The 22,771-nt window shown below is 50.3% G+C and overlaps 2 protein-coding genes across 2 annotated transcripts; one reads left to right on the top strand and one right to left on the bottom strand.

Annotated features, from left to right (window-relative positions):
- Positions 1-70: 70 nt before the first annotated feature.
- TUBB6 (tubulin beta 6 class V) lies at positions 71-18,091 on the bottom strand. The gene is made up of 4 exons (XM_041754307.1): positions 17,921-18,091; positions 17,429-17,537; positions 15,100-15,210; positions 71-1,580 (listed from the first exon to the last, which is right to left on the bottom strand). The coding sequence occupies exons 1-4, from the start codon at positions 17,975-17,977 to the stop codon at positions 517-519; spliced, it is 1,341 nt and encodes a 446-aa protein (XP_041610241.1). The 5' UTR covers positions 17,978-18,091; the 3' UTR covers positions 71-516.
- On the top strand, positions 17,976-18,997 carry LOC121487343 (basic proline-rich protein-like). The gene is made up of 2 exons (XM_041748949.1): positions 17,976-18,106; positions 18,310-18,997. The coding sequence occupies exons 1-2, from the start codon at positions 17,976-17,978 to the stop codon at positions 18,995-18,997; spliced, it is 819 nt and encodes a 272-aa protein (XP_041604883.1).
- Positions 18,998-22,771: the final 3,774 nt, after the last annotated feature.

Genomic DNA, 22,771 nt, shown 5'->3' on the forward strand with positions numbered 1-22,771 from the left:
CAGGTACCCAAGGAACCATCGTAAGCCCGCAAACAAATCTATCATGGAAACAGCTGGAAGAGGCAAAGGAGGAGTTTCAGTGTTTTATTATGAATAGGTTGTTTTAAAGTTCTATATTGCATTTTCAAAATAAGGCAACACTGCACAGCTTCAGATCCCATCACAAAGGATGAAAAACACTGTTTCTAACCTCCTGGCTAATTCTCAGCAAGGCTGAACGCTTAACAGGGCGAGAGGTCAATCCATTTAGCCCTTCCCTGATGGCCCAATTGTCGTCTGGAGTCCTCCAGCAGGAAGTCTGTCCTCTGAGGCTTTGATTGGGTGGGACTGCCGATTTTCCGTGTACTTCCCTCCTTCCAGAGGACCGACAGTGCAATTCCGTTGCGTTGGTGAGGGGCCTCTACCGGGTGTTGAGAGCAGAGCGCCTTGCAGGGGCCCTCGGGGTCACAGGCTCCGGAGTTAAGCCTCTGGGTCGTGGTCTGTGAGGCTGGGCCGCTGGGCCGCTGGGCCGCTCCTCTACTCGTTGATCTCCTCTTCATCGTCTTCAAAGGCTTCTTCTCCATCGTTGGCCGTGGCGTCCTGGTACTGCTGGTACTCGGACACCAGGTCGTTCATGTTGCTCTCGGCCTCGGTGAACTCCATCTCGTCCATGCCCTCGCCCGTGAACCAGTGCAGGAAGGCCTTGCGCCGGAACATGGCGGAGAACTGCTCCGAGATGCGCTTGAACAGCTCCTGGATGGCCGTGCTGTTGCCGATGAAGGTGGCGGCCATCTTCAGGCCGCGCGGCGGGATGTCGCACACGGCCACCTTCACGTTGTTGGGGATCCACTCGACGAAGTAGCTGCTGTTCTTGTTCTGGATGGCCAGCATCTGCTCGTCCACCTCCTTCATGGACATGGGGCCGCGGAAGACGGCGGCCACCGTCAGGTAGCGGCCGTGGCGCGGGTCGCACGCGGCCATCATGTTCTTGGCGTCGAACATCTGCTGCGTGAGCTCGGGCACCGTGAGCGCGCGGTACTGCTGGCTGCCGCGGGCCGTGAGCGGCGCGAAGCCCGGCATGAAGAAGTGCAGGCGCGGGAAGGGCACCATGTTGACCGCCAGCTTGCGCAGGTCGGCGTTGAGCTGGCCCGGGAAGCGCAGCGACGTGGTGACGCCGCTCATGGTGGCCGACACCAGGTGGTTGAGGTCGCCGTAGGTGGGCGTGGTCAGCTTCAGGGTGCGGAAGCAGATGTCGTACAGCGCCTCGTTGTCGATGCAGTAGGTCTCGTCCGTGTTCTCCACCAGCTGGTGCACCGACAGCGTGGCGTTGTAGGGCTCCACCACCGTGTCCGACACCTTGGGCGACGGCATCACGCTGAAGGTGTTCATGATGCGGTCGGGGTACTCCTCGCGGATCTTGCTGATGAGCAGCGTGCCCATGCCCGAGCCCGTGCCGCCGCCCAGCGAGTGCGTCAGCTGGAAGCCCTGCAGGCAGTCGCAGTGCTCACACTCCTTCCGCACCACGTCCAGCACCGCGTCCACCAGCTCGGCGCCCTCCGTGTAGTGGCCCTTGGCCCAGTTGTTGCCTGCGCCCGTTTGTCCTGCGACAAAGCACACGACAGTGAGGGCCTCCTCAGTGGGTCGGCCCCGGGACGCAGCTCACCGCTATTCATGCTTCGGTTTATTTATCTGACCCGGGAGAGAGACCACAGGCAGGGGGAGACCAGCAGGCTCCCCACGCAGCAAGGAGCCCGCTGAGGAGCTCGACCCAGGACCCTGGGGCATCAGGGCCGGAGCTCAGGCGGCGCTTAACCGGCTCAGCCACCCAGGCCCCTCTGTTAGGTACACTTTTACGATGGTGATGAAAAAACATATCTTTCAGCCCCAAACTCAATTCCATGGAAAGCAGCACCGGAAACAACCTGAGTTGGCTCATTCTTCTCTTGTGTCTGGGCGAAATCAAAAGGTTTTGCCACCAGGACGTCCCAAATGTTGCCTTTTACTTAAGGCACTTTTCTTAATCCAATATACTTGGAAAGAGTTGGGAAATGGAAATATTAATTCCAATACAACCTTGCCAATATGATTTTTAAAAATGTTTTTGCCAATATGATCTTTTAATTAAATGTTTTAAATATATTTTTACCGGAAAGAATTTTTAGGATGAAGCTCAGCTTATCCGGGTTATAAAAAATACAAGCCATATACTCTAGTTGGCAAAGGCAGTCCTAATTATCAGAAAAGTCCCCTGAACTGAACTTACATTCCGTCAGAAAAACATGAGTTTTTCAATCCAAATCAATAGGTTAATACACATTTCAAGGATTATTAAAAAAAAAAAACAAAACACAGAACTAAATTCTAGAGCACAGTGTAGGGTAAATTATGAAAAGCAGTCAGGTCGGGGATCCCTGGGTGGCGCAGCAGTTTGGTGCCTGCCTTTGGCCCAGGGCGCGATCCTGGAGACCCGGGATCGAATCCCACATCGGGCTCCCAGTGCATGGAGCCTGTTTCTCCCTCTGCCTGTGTCTCTGCCTCTCTCTCTCTCTCTCGCTCTCTCTGTGACTATCATAAATAAATAAATTAAAAAAAAAAAGAAAAGCAGTCAGGTCAATGCTCAGTGCTGACCTCCTCAAGCTTATGATGAACCTTCGTCTTCCCCCACCTCTATGCCTGACTTTGCCCCTCTGATGGTGAGAGGTAATATTTCTATTTAATAATAAACTATAAAGACAAGGCACTGCTGTTTCTCATTTTTTAAACTGGTATCAAGGCAATGCACTATATAGCCAAAATTATAAGTTATTTAAGAAGGAAGATGATTAAAAGGCATTGTGTTTATTTAGTAAATAGGGTATATCAAATCTCATTTTAAAAAGAATGTATAGGGGCCCCTGGGAGGCTCAGTGGGTTAAGCATCTGTCTTCAGCTCAGGTCATGATCCCCGGATCAATGGATCGAGCCCCACATTGGGCTCCTTCCTCGGTGGGGAGCCTGTTTCTCCCTCTGCCTCTGCCTGCCACTCCTCCTGCTTATGCTTGCACTCTCTTCTTCTGTCAAATAAAACCTTTTTTAAAAATTCCTTTAAAATTTTTTTAAAAATAAAAAGAATGTACAAATAATTTAAAAATAAATTTGTTAGCGGATGCTATCACACTTTCCCTATGTATTTAATCAAAAGGACCAGGATGCACCACAGGAGCCGGCAGGTGATCTGACTGTGTCAAGTGGACATAAAAAATGAAAGGAAACAGAGATGCCAGGCTGGTTTGTCCTTCTGCCCAGAGCTAGGACAGTGCTGCAATCATACTGTATGGACCTCTCTCCACTTATTCCAAAGATGTTCACTCGATTTTTGTCTATACCCAGCTGGTGGCAACAACCCACAATCACCATCCAGAACCCAGCTTCTCTGCTCTAGGCAGGCAGGTCCATACCTGCCACCGGGCACACCAGTGGGAAGCTGAGCCAGAGAGCAGTGACCCCATCAGGCTGCCTTCAGGGAGTGGCCCAGTGCTACATCAGGGAAGACAAGCGGATGGGGGCCCTCCGACTGAGGTCTGGTGCTGGGCCCCCACATTTTGCCATGGACTGTGGGTGTGGCCTTACAGGGGTCTACTTTGGAGGAATGGGTCTTATCTCAAAGTTGCTTGAGTCTTCCACAGGATTTATCTGTGCTAAACACTGTGGGTGTTAGGTGGAAGTCTGTAAAACAGGAAAAATAACCAAAATCCTGTGATTCCTCAGTAAGTTTAAAATATATTGACTCCTAGCAACTTGTAACACATACAAAGGGATAACCTCCTTAAATATCTAAAGAAGTCCTACAAATCAGTAAGGAAAACAGTAACTTTTAGGAGAATGAGCAAAGGATATAAACACTCCACAGGGAAGGAAATTCAAATAACTTCAATATTTGATGCATTCCTTACAAGAGAAATGCACATCAAAACAAGGAGATTCAATTTCTCCCCTGTGAAACCGACAGAGCTCCAAAAGCTGGCGAACACCACTGGCTGGGGCTGGGGAGGCCCCTCCATCCATGGGCTGCGGGGGTGCATGGCAGGGACTAGCCTCTGTGGAGAACAACTTGGCAGATCAAAATCAGTTCCCTTAGGCTCAGCAATCTTACTTGTACAAATTTGCTGAGACAGGTCTATGCGCACGTGTGGAAAGTGACATGTATCCTTTGAGACGGATACGTGCTGAGACTGAGGAGAAGCTTGTAATAATAGTGAAGAAAAAAGGAAACAGTCTAAATGTCTTTTAACAGAGGACTGGTTAAATCAATGCTTGTTTCTATCAAAGGAACAAGAGCAGCCATCAGCCCTACTACTGGGATGGCAAGATTTTCAAAATATATTGCTAAGGGAGGGACCCCAAAATACTAAATGGTGTATGTTGTTGGCTGTGATCTTATGTGTGTCACAGAATGAGCACAGGAATCCCACAATGCCACCTCTGGGAGGGAGTCTTGGCGGCCACCAACTTGGGGTTGGAATGAGACCAACTTTTCACTGTAGACCCTTTTGCTCCGTTTGAGTCCTGGGCCAAGTACATGTTTTACTAGCTAGCAAACTGAATATTTTAAGCTTTATTAAAAGATTTAAAATGCATTTAAGAGGGACCCCTGCGTGGCTCAGTGGTTGAGCGTCTGCCTTTGGCTCAGGGCATGATCCCGGAGTTCCAGGATCGAGTCCCACATCAGGCTCCCTCTGTGGAGCCTGCTTCTCCCTCTGCCTGTGTCTCTGCCCCTCTCTCTGTGTCTCTCATGAATAAATAAATAAAATCTTTAAAAAAATAAAACGCATTTAAGAAATAAACTGGAGAAATACACAGTAAACTAATAATCGTGGTTGGCTCTGAAGGACGGGATAAGAGGATAGTTAAGTTACAACATTACATATTGCTTATGAAATTTTAACTCAACATGTCTCTTGATAATCAAGAGAAAATTAAAATATGAAAACATGCCTTTAAGGGAAGTTTTAAAAATCTCAGTAAATAGAGGCATTACTACATGAGGACACTCACTCAGCAGCAAGGCACTGTCACAGGGGGTGTCCCAGTTATGTTGATGAACTTTTCAAGAAGCTGCAAAATGGTACGTGTAGCATGATCCCATTTTCTGAAAAACCAAGTCAACTGCTAGTTGGGGGGTGGTGGGGGGACATATGCACAAGTGCATGTGTCCATAGGATAAGGTCAGGCACCAGGTATCCCCAGGGAATCAAATCTCACGGTCATCTGTATAAGGGGTGAGGAGGTTCCATTTTGATACTACAGATTTGTGTATTTGAAAAAAACATGTGCAAACAGTTTTAACTTCATGATGAAAACATTAAACACATTTAAATATTAAATATTAAAGAGTGACATGTCCAGGAGGGCAGACTGCTCATGGGAATAAGACACAGCTGGCCCCTTGCTCCTTGGTCTTAGCCTTACGTCACAAGGGAGCTCAGCCTCTCACTCTGGCTGTCCTTGCCCCACCTGCTCAGAGGCACCTAGTCGATGGGCCTGGTGGCCCCGGGGCTCCTCAAGGGCCCAGGCTGGGCAGGAAGCAAGCCCCTCCGTGCTTGCAGCCACCCCGAGGGCACTGGCCCCGTAGCCTTCTCTGAGGCCATCTCCTCGTCTAGGAGGTGACTGTGCCCCCTGACCAACAGAGGGTCTCTTTGGTCCCGCCCTGAGGACTCACAGATGGCCACTGTCCCTCCTATCCCTCGCTGGCTCCTGTCCACACCTCCCCACCAATCCAGCAGGCTGCGGCCCGGCCAGGTGCACCAGGAGGACAAGGTGCGCGGCTAGCCCACTCGTGGAGCTGGGGCAGGACGAGCACACCTTCCCAGAGGAAGGTAGGCGAGGGCAATTGTCAGAAAGGCTAAGGAGGCAGCCCGGGTGGCGCAGCGGTTTAGCACCGCCTTCGGCCCAGGGCGTGATCCTGGAGACCTGGGATGGAGTCCCGCGTTGGGCTCCCTGCATGGAGCCTGCTTCTCCTTCTGCCTGTGTCCCTGCCTCTGTGTTTCCCATGAATAAATAAAATCTCTTTTTTTTTTTAAAAAAAAAGAAAGAGGTTAAGAGATGATAAAAACGGAGTAGGAAACAGCAAGTGACAACAAGTAGGGAGCTTCAGGCGGGCCTGCAGCCACAGCAAGGGAAGCTCGAGGAGCTCGATTCTTCCTTCAGCTCACACGGCTGCCTCAGCTTCCTTAGTATTTACAGCATGAGTAGCCGTGAGATGTCCTCTGCTCTCGACAAAAGGAAGAAGCTAGTGACTTCTGAAAATATTTTGCCACTGTCTCATAGCAACAGATGTTCCCAGTTAAATATTTGGGGGTCATAAGTTGAACATGTTCTGTAATGAGCTGTTGTGACAGTAATCGGCGGCTCCGGCCTGAAGAACACAAGGCTGCAATCTCAAGCTTCGGCAGGCGGGTTGCAACAGGTCCCCAGGGCTTTCTCAGAGGCCACCCTCTGGCTTACCTCTTGCTCACACTGGGTGATGATTAAGTACTCTCTGACCCCCTCTAGCCCCAAATCTGGAAGGGAAAGTTACATGTGCAGAAAGAGGCTTTCTGGTGCCCCATTTTCTCCTGTAAAACTCATTCCCACTGTCTCTGCAATACAACAGCAATTTGTTAAGAAAAAAGTCTTTTTTTAAGGTATATTCATGTTCAAAACTTAAGCACAGATAACTTTCACTTTTAAAATTATACATTAGTTCAAGTCAGTGTTTTTTTAAAAACTATTTCAAGGGACGCCTGGGTGGCTCAGCGGTTGAGTGTCTGCCTTCGGCTCAAGGCGTGATCCTAGAGTCCCAGGATCAAGTCCCACAGTGGGCTCCCTGCATGGAGCCTGCTTCTCCCTCTGCCTGTGTCTCTGCCACTCTCTCTCTCTCTCTCTCTCTCTCTCTCTCTCTCTCATGAATAAATAAAATCTTTAAAAACAAAACCAAACCACTTCAAACCACACCTAGTGATAGAATGACACTGGTTCGCTGTAATCGACCAACAGTGAACTCTGAAGCTACTGGGGGATGGACAATCTCCTAGACAGCCTCTTTCATTAAATGGAGAATAACTTAAAAACAACTGTCTCCTCAAACAATATACTCTGTTTATATATTCTGGATACCTCTCCATTCCTTATAACAAGCACGCTACTATTTTAACAAAATAAGCACATTCAAACAATTTACAGTTCTTAATTAAAAATAATGTTGGCCTAGCACATGAGAAAATGCTCCGCATCACTTGCCATCAGGGAAATACAAATCAAAACCACAATGAGATCCCACCTCCCACCAGTGAGAATGGGGAAAATTAACAAGACAGGAAACATCAGCTGTTGGAGAGGATGTGGAGAAAGGGGAACCCTCTTGCACTGTTGGTGGGAATGTGAACTGGTGCAGCCACTCTGGAAAACTGTGTGGAGGTTCCTCAAAGAGTTAAAACTAGAGCTATACTACGACCCAGTAATTGAACTGCTGGGGATTTACCCCAAAGATACAGATGCAATGAAACACCGGGACACCTGCACCCTAATGTTTATAGCAGCAATGTCTACAATAGCCAAACTGTGTGGAAGGAGCCTCGGTGTCCATCGACAGATGAACGGATAAAGAAGATGTGGTCTATATGTACAATGGAATATTACTCAGCCATGAGAAAGGATGAATACCTACCATTTGCTTCAACGTGGATGGAACTGGAGGGTATATAATTATTACTTCACTGGAGGGAGTGAGGTAAGTCAATTGGAGGACAAACATTATATAGTTTCACTTGTATGAGGAATATAAGAAACAGTGAAAGGGATTATAAGGGAAAGGAGGGGAACTGAATGGGAAAAATAGAGATGGTGACAAACCACGAGAGACTCCTAACTCTGGGAAACGAACAAAGGGTTGAGGAAGGGGAGAAGGGTGGGGGGTTGAGGTAACTGGGTGACGGGCACAGAGGGGGGCACTTGATGGGATGAGTAATGGGTGTTGCACTATATGTTGGCAAATCAAGCTTCAATAAAAACAAATAAAAAAATAAAACTCCTGTTGGCTTTACATTAAAAAAATTTTTTTTATTGCAAGTAGGCTCCACACCCAACACCAGGCTTGAACTCATGACCCTGAGATCAAGAGTCACATACTCTACCTACTGAGCCAGCCCAGCACCCCAGTACTGGCTTGAAAAATTACTTTAAAGCTATTTCACATCAGTACAATCTGCTAACATTTTTAAATATTCTGAATCAAAAAATGATGCATGTTCTAACAAAGAAGCAAAGATACAAGAAAGAATCCTGGAGACAGTTTAAATGCCAATGTCATTTCTAACATTCTTGAAGGTTTACAAGGAGAGTGGATTAGATAATTAAATGGTCTATGTGAATTTGTTCTTCAACTATTTTGTCCCACTTACAGACAGCTAGAAAGATGAGAAAGATCTTTCTTAGGCTCTCTCAGTTTTTAGTTCAAATAAATTAAACCAAAGAAGACTTCCACCATCACTGAAGTTGCTGCCAAGAGAAACTAGCTTAGTACGTCAGAAGTTTGATCCAGTTTCATTAAGTCTCTTTTTTTTTCCATGTATATTTTTTTGTTTCAGAAAGCCTCTTTAAAACCTTAACAGGTCTTGGCTTCACAGGAGTGATGGCTGAGGGGACGCCTGACCCTGAACAGACATATGGGCTGGATGAGAGACAAGGAAGGCGGGGAAGGCACATGGCCTCCAAGGTCCTATCAGAAACCTCTTCTAGAAAGCGCCAACAAGAACCATCACCTCATCAATGCCGACACTTCTCGTGACTGACTTAACTGCATGTGAAAGGCTTTGAAACATGCTTAATATCTACACACCTACCACCCATTTTAAGAAATAAAACATAACAAAGTTCCATGAAGCCCAATGTAACAAGTATGAGTTTGAACATCTTAAATTTAAACAATGTACTATTAGATAATGCTTTTCTACTTTTTCTTAAGAAGGGGAGCACCCGGGTGGCTCAGTGGTGGAGCCTCTGCCTCCGGTTCATGTTGTGACCACCGGTTCCTGAGATCAAGTCCCACTCCCCGTGGGGAGCCTGCTTCTCCCTCTGCCTGTGTCTCTGCCTCTCTCTGTCTCTCATGAGTAAATAAATAAAATCTTTTTAAAAAAAGGCAAAAAAGGTTGTGTGTGTGTTTCAGCTAACAGCCCCTTCCTGTGGGAACACGATTCACTGAGTTGTATTTTGGATTTAATATTGGGTCTTTAGGTTTCTCTATGTGTAAGTCTTGTTTATGGGAGTACAAGTTTCTTTTTTCTTATATTGACAACTTATATAGTTTATATGGACTTGCCAAGTTCTTTTTCCACTTCCTGTAAAGTGTTTCTTAAAGCATTGTTAGTTATATTGCTCAGAGTCCCTCAGTTGATACGTTTCTTTAAAAGTTAAATTTCAGGCAAAAGCAGAGCAAAAGCTGCATTCTCAAACACTGCTGGTGGCATTAACCCAGTTGAAAGGCTAAAGCAAAATGTATAATGGGCTTAAATATGTTCACAGGCTCTAACTTAGTAATTTTACTCTTGAGGATCTATTCTGTTGACAGAGTTAGAAACACAGATCAGTTTATATGAACCAAGATGCAAACATCTAGATTCCATTTACTATATTTTCTTTTTTCTTTTTTAATTAAGTAAGTTCTACACCCAGCCTAGGGCTTGAACTCACCACCCTGAGATCAAGTCTCATGCTGGGCAGCCCGGGTGGCTCAGCGGTTTAGCATCGCCTTCAGCCCAGGGCATGACCCTGGAGACCCGGGATCGAGTCCCACATCAGGCTCCCTGTGAGGAGCCTGCTTCTCCCTCTGCCTGTGTCTCTGCCTCTCTCTCTGTCTCTCATGAATAAATAAATAAAATCTTAAAAGAAAAAAAGTCTCATGCTCCGCCGAATGAGCCAACCAGGCACCCCTATATTCTGATTTTTCTTTCTTAGAGCAAAACTTGGTAAGAAACCACTCCCTGATTATTGTCCATTATGAAATAAATAATTACACATTATGCAACTATTAAAATCAGAGATTTTAGAAACTATTAAACTTTTAGAAACATGAAACATGGCTTAAATATAATATTCAGTGGGGAAAAAGATCCAAGGGATACAGTGTTTGCAAATAATGAAAATCAGCAAACAGGAAGAAAAGGTAAAACTATACCTCAATGCCAATGACCATTATACAATGATGATCATATAAAATAAAGTTTTTTACTCTAGTTCTTAATTTTTAATAATGCAGTTCTATATTAGCTTTTGTTGAAAAAAAAACAGTAAAAATTAGGATAAATAAATACAAATAATGTAGAAGAAAGTGGGCTCTCCCTTTTATGATGATGACGACTGTGTCCTGGGCTTCTCTTTTGAATTTAGTTGCCAGAAACCCAGAGCTTAAATGAAGTCACAGCTGCAACTGAAATAACTCTCTCAGTTCACTGGGTGTTTTTTTTTTTTTTTTTTATTTTTTTTTTTTTATTTTTATTTTTATTTTTTTTTCACTGGGTGTTTTAGACGGCCACGTCTATGGCTGTCTTTACATTGTCTTATGTCCTTCCTAGGAGCAGGAAAGCCAGGCATTTTACATAAATAAAGCTTTACCATATTTTTATATATTCAAACTCAACAACTCATGCATCCACTTCTAATGTGCACCTGCCCCAAGAAGGGCACCTCATAGGAGCCAGCTTTCTGGGAGGGCCCTGTGTGGACAGAGGGGGACAGCCCAGGTTTCCACTGTATATGCCCCCCTCCTCGTCCTTGTGAATCTCCTAGCACATACTGCGTATCAAACAAGAAGTACAGCTGACCCTTGAACCACATGGGCTTAAACTGCACGGGGCTGCTTAAGCAGATTTGTTTGATAAATAATCACAGTTCCGTAAATGTATTTTCTCTTTCTTATGATTTTCTTAATAATACCTTCTTTTCTCCAGCTGACTTTATTATAAGAATATGGGATATGTAACCCTCACACTAGGTGTTGATCTACTGTTTATGTTGTCAGTAAGAGTAGGCTATTAGTAGCTGGGTTGTGGGGAGGCAAAAATTATAAGTAAACGTTTGTGCAGGGGGTTGGCACCCCTCCACTTAGCCCTGTGTTGTTCAGGGCTCAACTGTATACTTTGCTTAATGATGAAATCTATTAATTTTGTGAGTTTCCCGAGACTGAGGTAGATTCAAGAAACCTTAGCAATCCTCTCAGACTCTTACCAAAAATCACTTAAGCCTTCAAGGGAAGAGACCAAGCAGATTTCTGTGTGGAAGTGACTTTTATGCACGTGGAGGAGACAGGCTATCGCTTCGCTCGGATCCTTACAGAGCCTGGATGTGTGGGGGCCCTTCATCCCTCACACTAGCAGCTGAAGGAGCCCCAAGAAGGAAACTGGTATCACCAGAGGCACCAGAGGCTGAAAACAGCTGCCAGGTCCCCCTCTCCCTGTTCAGTGCTCTCTTATTGGGTACCCTAACTCAATGACCCAGCGCAAGAGCCCCATAGCTGCTAGTGATCTATACCCACGCAGTGAGAGAAAGTTCAAGATGCCACTGATCTGTGTCAGGAAGCAGAGGGGGGTGCCTGGGGGGCACCTGGCAGACGGTGGAGTGTCTGCCTTCAGCTCAGGTCATGGTCCCAGGGTCCTGGGATGGAGCCTCATGGTGGGGGGGCCTGCTCAGCGAGGAGCCTGCTTCTCCCCTTCTCTGCCTTTTCCCCTGGTTCTACTCTCACAGGCATGTTCTCTCTCTCTCTCTCTCTCTCTCTCTCTCTCTCTCTCTCCTCTCTCTCAAATAAATAAATAAATAAATAATCTTAAAAAAAAAAAGGAGGATGGGGGGAGTTGTCCTTTTTTCCTTTTGGGCATACGGGTACTAAGGTTCTCCCAGTTGAGTCTCTATCACAGGTGCTGAGAAAGTAGTCCCCCGAACTGTCAGAGACCCATCCAGCTGGTGGTAAGGGCAAGGGGGCAGAGGCCGGCAAAGAGGTTCAGCTCTTCTAGAAACCAATACGCAATGTCCCTAATGCATGTGCCAGCATTTCTTCGGGACAAATTGCTTGAACAGAAACTGTTGAATCAAAATTCTTGATTTGCTGAATCCATTAAGTTGTTCTCTGACGATGCTTAAAACTTACTCTCCGGAACAACCACACCAATACTAGCAGTTAGTTTTTAAAGTACCACCCAGTCTGTTGGGAGATGAGCATCTTGTTTTAATGACTCCTCCTCATTCTCAGTTACTAGAAAATTTTGTCCCTAGGTATTTATAACTTTTGCTGCTATTGTGAATAGGATATTTTCCCATTATGTTTTATAACTGATTATTGCCTTTAAGGAGATCAGTTTGTCTCAGGGCACCTGGGAGTTTACCAATTTCAGCACTGAGAGGGTAGTGTCCTGAGAAAAACCTGAGTTCCAGGCAGATCAGGACAGCTGGTCACCCCACAGTAATAACATCTGAGTCTTTATCTTGTGTCTGGCTGCCTCACTGAGGTCTTAAAAAGTGCCAATAACTATTCATTGGATAGCTTATCTGGAAAATCCAAGAGAATCATTCCACCTTCAAATAATAATTTTGTCTTTTCCTTTAAATGATCTGTATCTCTTTTCTTTCTCTGGTCTTTGTGCACTGGCTAGAAACTTCAAAACATGGAATACAATAGAAGAATAGAAGAAGACACAATAGACATCTTTTTCTCATTTGTGACTTTGCTGGGAATACTTCTAATGCTTCACTGGTGAGTGTGACATTGCTATGGATTTGGTAGATAATTCTTAAATAGAGGGAGTATCTTTCTCCTTCCAGCTTGCATGTAAAGGTTTTTGTCCTCTACAAGTCAGGGGCCCATCCTGAATTTTATCAAATATTTTTGGGCACCTATGAAGATGTTGTCTCTCTTAACCTATTAGCTGACTTCTCAATGTTGAACCATCCTTGCATTCCTATGATGTTGCTAATATTTATCAAGCACTTACTGTGTAGGAGATACCCTAGATACATAGGGTTTAAATAGCAGAGGATTATCTGTTACCCTCAATGAAATCATCTCCATCTGGTGCCTTCTGAGGAAGGGATTGGAAAGTAGATCTTTGATAAATGTGGGGATCCCTGGGTGGCTCAGCGGTTTGGCCCAGGGCACGATCCTGGAGTCCCGGGATCAAGTGCCGTGTTGGGTTCCCGGCATGGAGCCTGCTTCTCCTCTGCCGGAGTCTGCCTCTCTCTCTCTAAATATATATATATATATATATGTCTATCATGAATAAAGGAATAAATAAATAAATAAATAAATAAATAAATAAATAAATAAATCTTAAAAAAAAAGATCTTTGATAAATGTAATTTCTATACCACCGTTAACTTTTTTTTTTTTTTTTAATTCATGATAGGCACACAGTGAGAGAGAGAGAGAGGCAGAGACATAGGCAGAGAGAGAAGCAGGCTCCATGCACCGGGAGCCCGACATGGGATTCGATCCTGGGTCTCCAGGATCGCGCCCTGGGCCAAAGGCAGGCGCCAAACCGCTGCGCCACCCAGGGATCCCACCACCGTTAACTTTAAGCCATGAATCAGCCTTAAGGGTCTCTCATTTCCTTGTAAGACATTTTGCCTTTTATGGGCACCAAAACTGTGTTTGTTGTTGATTGAGGTACTTCTGTTGCCAAGTGGTATTGTTCTCTCTAGGCACAGTTCTTATTCAATTACACTGGTAATTTTTCAGAAAGAACATGAGTGAATGTGTGGTTTCCAACATTAAAATATGATTGTTGATGGAACACTTTCCCGTCTGCCACACATCCTGTAGGTTTCATCTTGGCTCTTTGGGTAGAAGTGGTTATGAACGGCCTTGTGTTTGTGTAGTGCCTTTGCACTTTCTCTCTTTATCCCTGTCATTCCATACAGTACCTCTACTGAGGCCTGGAGGAACTGTCCCATATGTTCCACGAGGTACCACTGGCCACATTTAATTATTGAGCACTCAAAATGTAGCTAGTGCAACTGAGGAAGTGAATTGATTCTATGTAATTTTTATTATCTTTAAACAGCCACATGTGGGCAGCAGGGTAGAGAAGGGTCTTTGCTTGGGGCCAAATACAGCCCAATCTTTGAACTAGTTCTTATCAGAAGCTCTGCCTGTCCCACTGGTTGTGTTGTTGTCAGAGTGACAGGGAAGGGGATGATACCCAAAGGATTCGTGAATGTTCATCTTGCTGAGTCACCTTTATAACAGGTCACTGCCAGATTCTGCTACAGAGTCATCAGTTTGTGTACCAATGAAATCTTTCAGGATTCTGCTTTTCTTGCATAGTTTGAATTTTTCTCCTTTAAGTATTTTTTTCAAGTAACATTGACTCTAAAAACCATGGCTACAGGGTGACAGAAGCTTGTAGTACTAATGGTGCCACTTCGTTTAATGTTACATAATTTTCTTTGGGAGTGTGCAGAGGGACAGGTGCTTGACCATGTCTTGGGTAGAAGAAGGGAGGGAAGGAATTGCCCAATTCTAACAAAAATTCATATGGTGCCAGCTTTTAAGAAGAAAGCAGAGTAACTGTCTATAGGTCATGAAAGAGAAATATAGGTATAAACACACTGCAGTTAAAAGATGAGCAAAATAGGGGGCAGCCCTGGTGGCACAGTGGTTTAGCGCTGCCTGCAGACCAGGGTGTGATCCTGGAGACCGGGGATCGAGTCCCACATCAGGCTCCTTGCATGGAGCCTGCTTCTCCCTCTGCCTGTTTCTCTGCCTCTCTCTCTCTCTCTCTCTCTGTGTGTTTCTCATGAATAAATAGAAAAAAAAAGATGAGCAAAATAGGAACCAAAACAAATGATTATTATCATGTTATGATCATTTATAAGGGGAAGAAAAAAGTTCATGTCTAAAAAATTTGTTAAATCAATAACTATCAGTATAAACATTTCATTTGGAGACACAGAGATTGCTTTCCTAAAGAAAAGCTAAGAATTAAAAATATTGTAATGTAATGACACTGGGGGCTGCTGATTTCCATTCTAAGCTTTTCTTTGTCTTTCAGTCTCGCCCATAAATTAGTTTGATGCTTAAAAAAAAAATAAAAAGAAAGCAGGAAAGATGGAACCCACCGAAGATGAAGTTGTCAGGCCGGAAAAGCTGCCCAAAAGGCCCAGACCGCACACTGTCCATGGTCCCAGGCTCCAAGTCCACCAGGGCAGCCCTGGGCACGTATTTCTGAGCTGGAAGAGAACAAAGCCCACCCACAAGGGTCACTTTCTGGTTTCCAGAGTGATGCACTGCTGCACAGCAAGTCCCCCCAGTGGAGCTGCCCGGATGGTACAAAGCAAAGTTTCTTCAGAGACAGACCTGGCTTTCTAAGAATCACAGAGCCTTAGCACAGGGAGGAGCCTGTGGGAACACAACCCCACCTTAAATTGCCCCAGCGAGGAAACTAGCCCAAGTGTGAATGGGCAGGGGAAGTTCCAGGAATAAGCAGGATGAGAAATCAGGTCTCCTGACTTCCTGCCTCCTGTATTTTCCACCTCACCCTGACACCTCTTTCCTGTTGGAAGCTGTACTTTTTCAGCCCCATGGAAATAAACTATCTGTTGCAGCAAATTGCCGTGTTGCTCTGACATTCTTTGCACTTTGGGGCACCTCCTTTGTGCACACACGTGAATCCAAGCTATCGTCGTAGCACCTAGTTATAGGTATGACCCCATGGGCTGTTCTGGGACACACTTTCATTTACGAATGAGTGTAGTGTAGCCTTTTTGCTAGCAAGCACATGTTGATGCCTACTGGGCATGGCTAATGCGCTTGTACATAGGATTTGCCTCTACAACTCCTTCTGCGCACACACCCAGACTGAAGAAAGGACATAAACAAGCAGGACCTAAGGGTTAACAGGAGGGACAATGTATAACTAAAATTTTCTTTAGTGCTACGTAGAAATTTCATATTCTATGCCCTGCTGATCCAGACCTTTTCTTAGAGCTGCTGAATGAATAAAACCCAGTGCTTTCTGTATCCTGCTCTTCACAGCTTTCGAGCAAATAGCAAGTGACTCCAAAAACCAGAGTAATTCTGGGAACATGTGTATGTGGAAAGGTAGCATCTGTCATTTTCTGGATGTTCTTTGAAAGTCTTAATTTTTGGTTGTTTTATGAAGGGCACTTATCACATTTATAAGAAAAATTCCAACAAATAATGTATCCATGTAGCCACAATAACAGGGCAGATATCCAGGGCGGTGCTGATATTATTCCCAAACTTGGATAAGCCACAGCCCGGAATTTTTACTGAACTCCACCAATTATCCAGAGTTGTCTGTAGTTTCAGCTTCCTGAGAGCACAACATGTTTTTGGAAGTTGGTTAAAAAAAAAAAAAAAATCAGAGAAATCATTTAACGGGGCACTTTTCAGATTTTTAGCCAAGAAACCCCATTAAGAGATACATTTTAAACCGAAAAACAAAGCAAAACAAAAAGTCAGGCGTGACCCAGTAAGTGATTTCACAACACTAACGGGTTGTCTAGTTCAAGAGTTCAGGCCCTGCGATAGGCCAAATTCGACTGTTTGAAACAAACTGAGGGCGGATTTCCCGCCCCGGGGGAGGTGAGGAAGGAGTCAGTCGGGCATCCTGCCTATCCCGGGACCATTTTTCAAGGACAAACTACCGTCGCGCGAGGGCGGCATCCTGAGCACCAGCCTCGGATCGGTCGAAGCCCCGGGAATCCCGGGCCCCGGAGCGGGGAGGCGGGGGTCCCGGAGGGGGGCGGCCGGGGTCCCGGAGGGGGGCGGCGGGGTCCCGGAGGGGGGAGGCCGGGGTCCCGGAGGGGGGAGGCCGGGGTCCCGGAGGGGGGAGGCCGGGGTCCCGGAGGGGGGAGGCCGGGGTCCCGGAGGGGGGCGGCGGGGTCCCAGAGGGGGGAGGCCGGGGTCCCGGAGGGGGGCGGCGGGGTCCCGGAGGGGGGAGGCCGGGGTCCCGGAGGGGGGCGGCGGGGTCCCGGAGGGGGGAGGCCGGGGTCCCGGAGGGGGGCGGCGGGGTCCCGGAGGGGGGAGGCCGGGGTCCCGGAGGGGGGCGGCGGGGTCCCGGAGGGGGGAGGCCGGGGTCCCGGAGGGGGGAGGCCGGGGTCCCGGAGGGGGGAGGCCGGGGTCCCGGAGGGGGGCGGCGGGGTCCCGGAGGGGGGAGGCCGGGGTCCCGGAGGGGGGCGGCGGGGTCCCAGAGGGGGGAGGCCGGGGTCCCGGAGGGGGGAGGCCGGGGTCCCGGAGGGGGGAGGCCGGGGTCCCGGAGGGGGCGGCCGGGGTCCCGGAGGGGGGCGGCCGGGGTCCGGGCGGGGGAGGCCGAGGTCCGGGCGGGGATGGCTAGGGTCCCAGAGTGGGGTGGCCAGGCTCTGAGGGCGGGGGGGGGCGGCGGGGTCCGACGGGCAAGGGCGGGGTCCCGACCGCGCTACTCACAGGATGACTCATTGTAGTAGACGTTGATTCTCTCCAGCTGCAGCGCCGAGTCACCCACGTAGCCTCCGGCTGGGTCGATGCCGTGTTCGTCGCTGATCACTTCCCAAAACTTGGGAAGAGGGAGGCGGGGGGACAGCAGGTCAGAACGCGGAGCCTGGGGCGTCGTTCGCCGCGACTGCCGCCAGGGCTGGCCCCGGGGGGCGGGGTGCGCGGGGCGCGCGGGGCTCGGCTGCCGAATTCCAGGCGCGCCTCCGCCTGCGCCTCCGCCTCCGCCTGCGCCTCCGCCTCCGCCTCCGCCTCCGCCTGCGCCTCCGCGGCCGCTCCCAGCCCGGGTGGGGACCGGGGATGGGGCAAGGGGGCCCTCCGCGGCCGCGCCACTCCTCGAGCGCCTTCCGGGCCGCGCAGGGCCGCCCGGGCTCGGAGGACCCCGCGGAGCCCCGACGCCCCGGGGCTGCCGGCCGCCCACCCGCAGGAGCCCAGTGCCCGGCCCACCTTGGTGCCGATCTGGTTCCCGCACTGGCCCGCCTGGATGTGCACGATCTCCCTCATGGCGGGCGCCGGCTCTGCGCTCGGGGCTCTGGCTCTTCGGACCCGGGCGGCGACTGCGGGCCCCGGCGCGCTCCCCGGGACTGGACCCTCCGCCCGCTCCCACCCCCGTCCCGCCTGCCCCGACCAATGGCCGCGGGCCTCGCCCTCCGCGGCCGCGCCCCCGCCGCCCTCCCCGCCCCGCCCCTCCGCCCCCGCCCGCCCCCGCCCCGCACCCCCGCACCCCCGCACCCCCGGCTCCCGGCCCCTGGGCCATCCTCCCGGGGCCTCTTCCACGCGGCGCTGCCCCGGAGGGCGGACAGGGCGGGACCCGCGGACCCTGCCGGGGAGGCCAGGCCGGGAACCGAGCCTCCCGCCGCGGGCTCGGGGCGGAGCTGGGGTGGGACGGTGGAGACTCGGAGCGGGGCGGCGGCGGGGAAGCACGCGGCTCCGGCGCTCCCGGGCCCCTCTGCTGCCGCCGCCCTGCGCTGGGCCTCCCCGGCGACGGGCGGGCTCTGCCCGGGCCGCCGGCCGGGTTCCGGGGCGCCCCGAGCTGCGGCTGCGCGCGGCCCCCGCGGCCCCCCGCTACCCTCCGGGCCCCCAAGGCCCCCCGCTACCCTCCGGGCCCCCAAGGCCCCCGCTACCCTCCGGGCCCCCAAGGCCCCCGCTACCCTCCGGGCCCCCAAGGCCCCCCGCTACCCTCCGGGCCCCCAAGGCCCCCGCTACCCTCCGGGCCCCCAAGGCCCCCGCTACCCTCCGGGCCCCCAAGGCCCCCCGCTACCCTCCGGGCCCCCAAGGCCCCCCGCTACCCTCCGGGCCCCCAAGGCCCCCCGCTACCCTCCGGGCCCCCAAGGCCCCCGCTACCCTCCGGGCCCCCAAGGCCCCCCGCTACCCTCCGGGCCCCCAAGGCCCCCCGCTACCCTCCGGGCCCCCAAGGCCCCCGCTACCCTCCGGGCCCCCGCTGGCCTCCGCCGCCCGGGCTGGCCCCCGCTGGCTCCCGTGCCCGCGCCCTGGGGTCACACCCTGCGGGGAGACGGGCTTTAGGGCAGAAAAGTGGAGCGTCTCGCGTGACTCCGACACTCGTCCCCCCGCGTAACCTCGGGCGTTCCTAGGTCCTTGCTTTGCCGCCTCTCCCCTGGGAACAGGGGTACCCTCCCATTCCGGACTCTGAGCCGTGCGTCGTGGGGTTCAGTTAAAGGGAACACCTGGCTGCATGTGACACTGAACACACACACGTCCACGCGCGCGCGTACCCTGCCCAGTTGTCCACGCAGCCTCTCCACTGGGAGTCCGCGATGAAGAAGCTCTTTGGCCCCGGGGGGAGGCAGAGGCCTGGATTTCTACCTCTGCGGGTTCCCTCAGCTTCCCTGCTCCGGGTGCGGGGTGCGGGGTGCAGGGTGCGGGGAGCCTGCTGGGCCAAGCGCTGCCTTGGGCTGTTCGGAGGGGGCGGGCTCACGTGGAGGTTCTTTAGGTAAATGCAGTGCTGGAGGAGGAGAGTTTAACCGTAGGGGCCTCTCCTCCAGGCCGACTCCCTGACAACCAGCTAAGCCCCCTCCGGGACTTGGAGACAACCGTGCCTAGGCAAAGCATGGCCCCATGTTTCTATTATCACACGGTGCAGCCCTGGTCTCTCTCTAAACTCCAGTCCTCCCATTTCCCAGCCCCTCCTGGGCACCTGTTCCCTTCACACCCTCCAACAGGTAGCAGGGTCCTCACTGTAGGGGCTGGCCCCTCTGCCTCCCTGCTCAGATGCCCTCATTCTCCCCACACCCCTCTGCTTGCCCCACCAGCCTGACCCCCCTGCTGCCAGCCCTCTCTGTGGGCATGCTCACCGCCCCCACACACACACCCTCTCCCGTTGGGCCTACTGGACACTTCTAGCTGGCGGGGCTCTCACTCATGTACTCATGCGCAGACACTTAAAGTGTGCCAGGGGTAATCAGGGTTACATCTGGGCATGAATTAGGCCCTGAGGGAGCAACAGTCCCTCTTCCAGGCTGTGCTGTGTGGTAGAAAGGAATGACCACTGGGTGGTGAGTCAGGGTGACTCGGATTTCAATTCCGGTTCTGTTTCCAATTAGCTTTGTGTTCACTCAAATTCTCAGTTTATTCATGTGTAAAATGAAAGGATTATTCCAGGGGCTGTGATTCTGTGGCACCTTCCGTTGGAATGTACATCCACCAGACACTTTTGCATGAGTTTCCCTGTGTGAGCACTTTAGGTAGGGAGACTCTGAAGAGCCTGGACTGCACCCGCCACCCCCGGGCCAAATGGAAGCGTTAATGCTCTGTAATCTGCACCAGCAGTTTCTTTTTAGGTGTATGAAAACTTTGGGAAAGTCCTAACAACCCACACCAGTGTGTGGTTGGAAAGAGGTAGAGAACTTGAAATTTTTTTTTTTTTCTTTTGGAGTTTTCCAAATGTTTCTGATTTTAAGGATTAGTTTCTTTCACCTCTGGGTCCCTGGCCCTGGTACCCTCCCGCATCTTCTGCAATGCCAGGGAAGCAGGTGAGAGGCCCCAGCCTTGCCCACACTCTGTCAGACTTTCAACCTGAAATGACCCGGCTGTCCTCTTCTGAGTAGCCAGCACCCTTATTTCAGCTGCTTGTGGCCATTGCTCAATTTAATTATTGACTCCAAGTAAATGTTCATCTCCTGGTACTGAACCTAGTGTAGGGAGCTGGGGAGTAGAGGGCCTCAGGTTCCTGAAAGAGCCTTGCTCAGCTCCGGTCACTCAGCCCCTGTGGAATCAAGCCATTAAGCAGCTGGAAGAAAAGTGTCTACTTCAGGAGCTTTGGTGGTTTGCTGAAATAGCCACATTTTCAATGCTAGTCCTTGGGTGGGAATTTGAATCTGAGATACTTGATGAAACCAGAAAATAGGTGTCAGAGTGGCTTCAGGAACACCACAATAACCAGGATTCAAAGGGGGAAAGTTGATTTATTGGCGTTTCTGATGGACACTCCTTGTTGACCAGCACCCCAGCCTACCATCCACATCACAAGGGTGGGGGTGACTAAGGTGACTTAGGCTCATTGCTGCATGCTTTTCCACAGAACGTACAGAATCATCACAACAACCCTCTGTGATAGATGTTATTGCAGATGAGAAAACAGAGGCTCAGAGCCAGCATCACCTTGCTGACAAGTGGGGGACAGGATCCGATCCCTTGCCTAAGGCCCTTCCAGTGCTGGGGCTGGAGAAGAGGACACCTGTGTCTAAAGATGTTAAAATTGCAAATCAAGCCTACAAAAGTTTTAAAGAGTGCATTCTGTCCTCCTGCCTTTTCCTGTCTGGAAAGCCAGGTTCCAACATAGGCTTCTCAAACTGCCTGCGGATTTGCATCAAGAGTGGCAGCGGGGGAGTGCTGGCTCCAGACTCCAGCCCCAACTCTTAGCTTGCCCTCCTCTTTCCCCCTTCTCTCCACCATCCCACCCTAGGAAGGCTTTTCCCCCTTCTCTCTACCATCCCACCCTAGGAAGGCTCTTCTGTGCTCCTGTGAACACCCCAGTATCCCCAGCCCCTCTACAGCCAGGATAGGCCACCCCTTCCTGCCCGTCAAATCACTGTCAACCATGGAGGGGGAGGGGGGCGTGCTGGGAGCAGTCTGGAATGTTTATGGGGGGGCATCCTCCTGTCCTGGTTGCAGAAGTAGTGGTGAGGGCCCTGAGTGAGCACATCCCAGCAGCGGTGCAGGGAGGGGTGCAGCCCAAGGCAGGGACCCTCCTGTGTGTGGCAACACATTAGCAATAGGTACCTCTAGATAGGTGTTCATTTTATTATTGTATTACCTGTCAACTTTCCTATAGGTTTGTAAACTTCTCAAACGAAGTGACAGTGGCAGGGAAGGACCCACGAATGAAGTAGCCCAGTGAACAGAGGACACAAATGGCCTGGCCACAGTCTCAGTTTTTGTTGATACAAAGCTGCTGCCGGGATCCCTGGGTGGCGCAGCGGTTTAGTGCCTGCCTTTGGCCCAGGGCACGATCCTGGAGACCCGGAATCACATCCCATGTCAGGCTCCCGGTGCATGGAGCCTGCTTCTCTCTCTGCCTATGTCTCTGCCTCTCTCTCTCTCTCTCTCTCTCTCTCTCTCTCTGTGTGTGTGTGTGTGTGTGTGTGTGTGTGTGACTATCAAAAAAAAAAAAAAAGCTGCTGCCAAGAGTATGGTCTTGAGCTGTCCTGCCTTCACTGGGCATGGAGACAGGATGGCTGGTACAGAGTTAGTTCCATGTGGCTGAGAAACAGGCCCTCTAAGAGAGGAAGAGGACCTCCAGGAAGGGTTTCCAAAGGTTGGAGGATTTTGAAAACAGAGCATTGTCTCTCTCATCCATTCTGAGTCCAGTGTGAAGAGAGAGGGAAGATGTGAATCCCCATTCAACCTAGAGCTCTGGTGCCCCTGTGCTGTTGGCTGGGCAGTTGGAGGCACAGTTCCTCTGGCTGTAATCCAACCCCACCAACATCAACCGAACAGCTATGTGTGCCAGGTGCCGTGTTGGTTTGGGAGCCAGGAAGCTGCTTACGCTACCTAAGAAAGGTAAGCAGATGTGCCGAAGAAGTGAGGAGGCTGGGCCCAGCTCTCGCATGCAGCCCCCATCCCATCCGGCTCAGAGTTTCCGTGATTGGGTTCATATGGACAGTGGTGATGGTCGGGTGATGTGATGGCACACACCTACCCATGCCCCCCCCCCCCCCCGCTGCTTTTGTTTTGGGTTGGGAACAAAAATAAAGATCCTTTTTTATATACCTTTGCTAGACAAGACCGGTTTGGGAGGTGTGCTTAGAGAATATCTTTGTTTTTATGGAATGGCTAATT

This window comes from Vulpes lagopus, chromosome 1 (assembly GCF_018345385.1).
Source record: "Vulpes lagopus strain Blue_001 chromosome 1, ASM1834538v1, whole genome shotgun sequence".
Classification (NCBI taxonomy): domain Eukaryota; kingdom Metazoa; phylum Chordata; class Mammalia; order Carnivora; family Canidae; genus Vulpes; species Vulpes lagopus.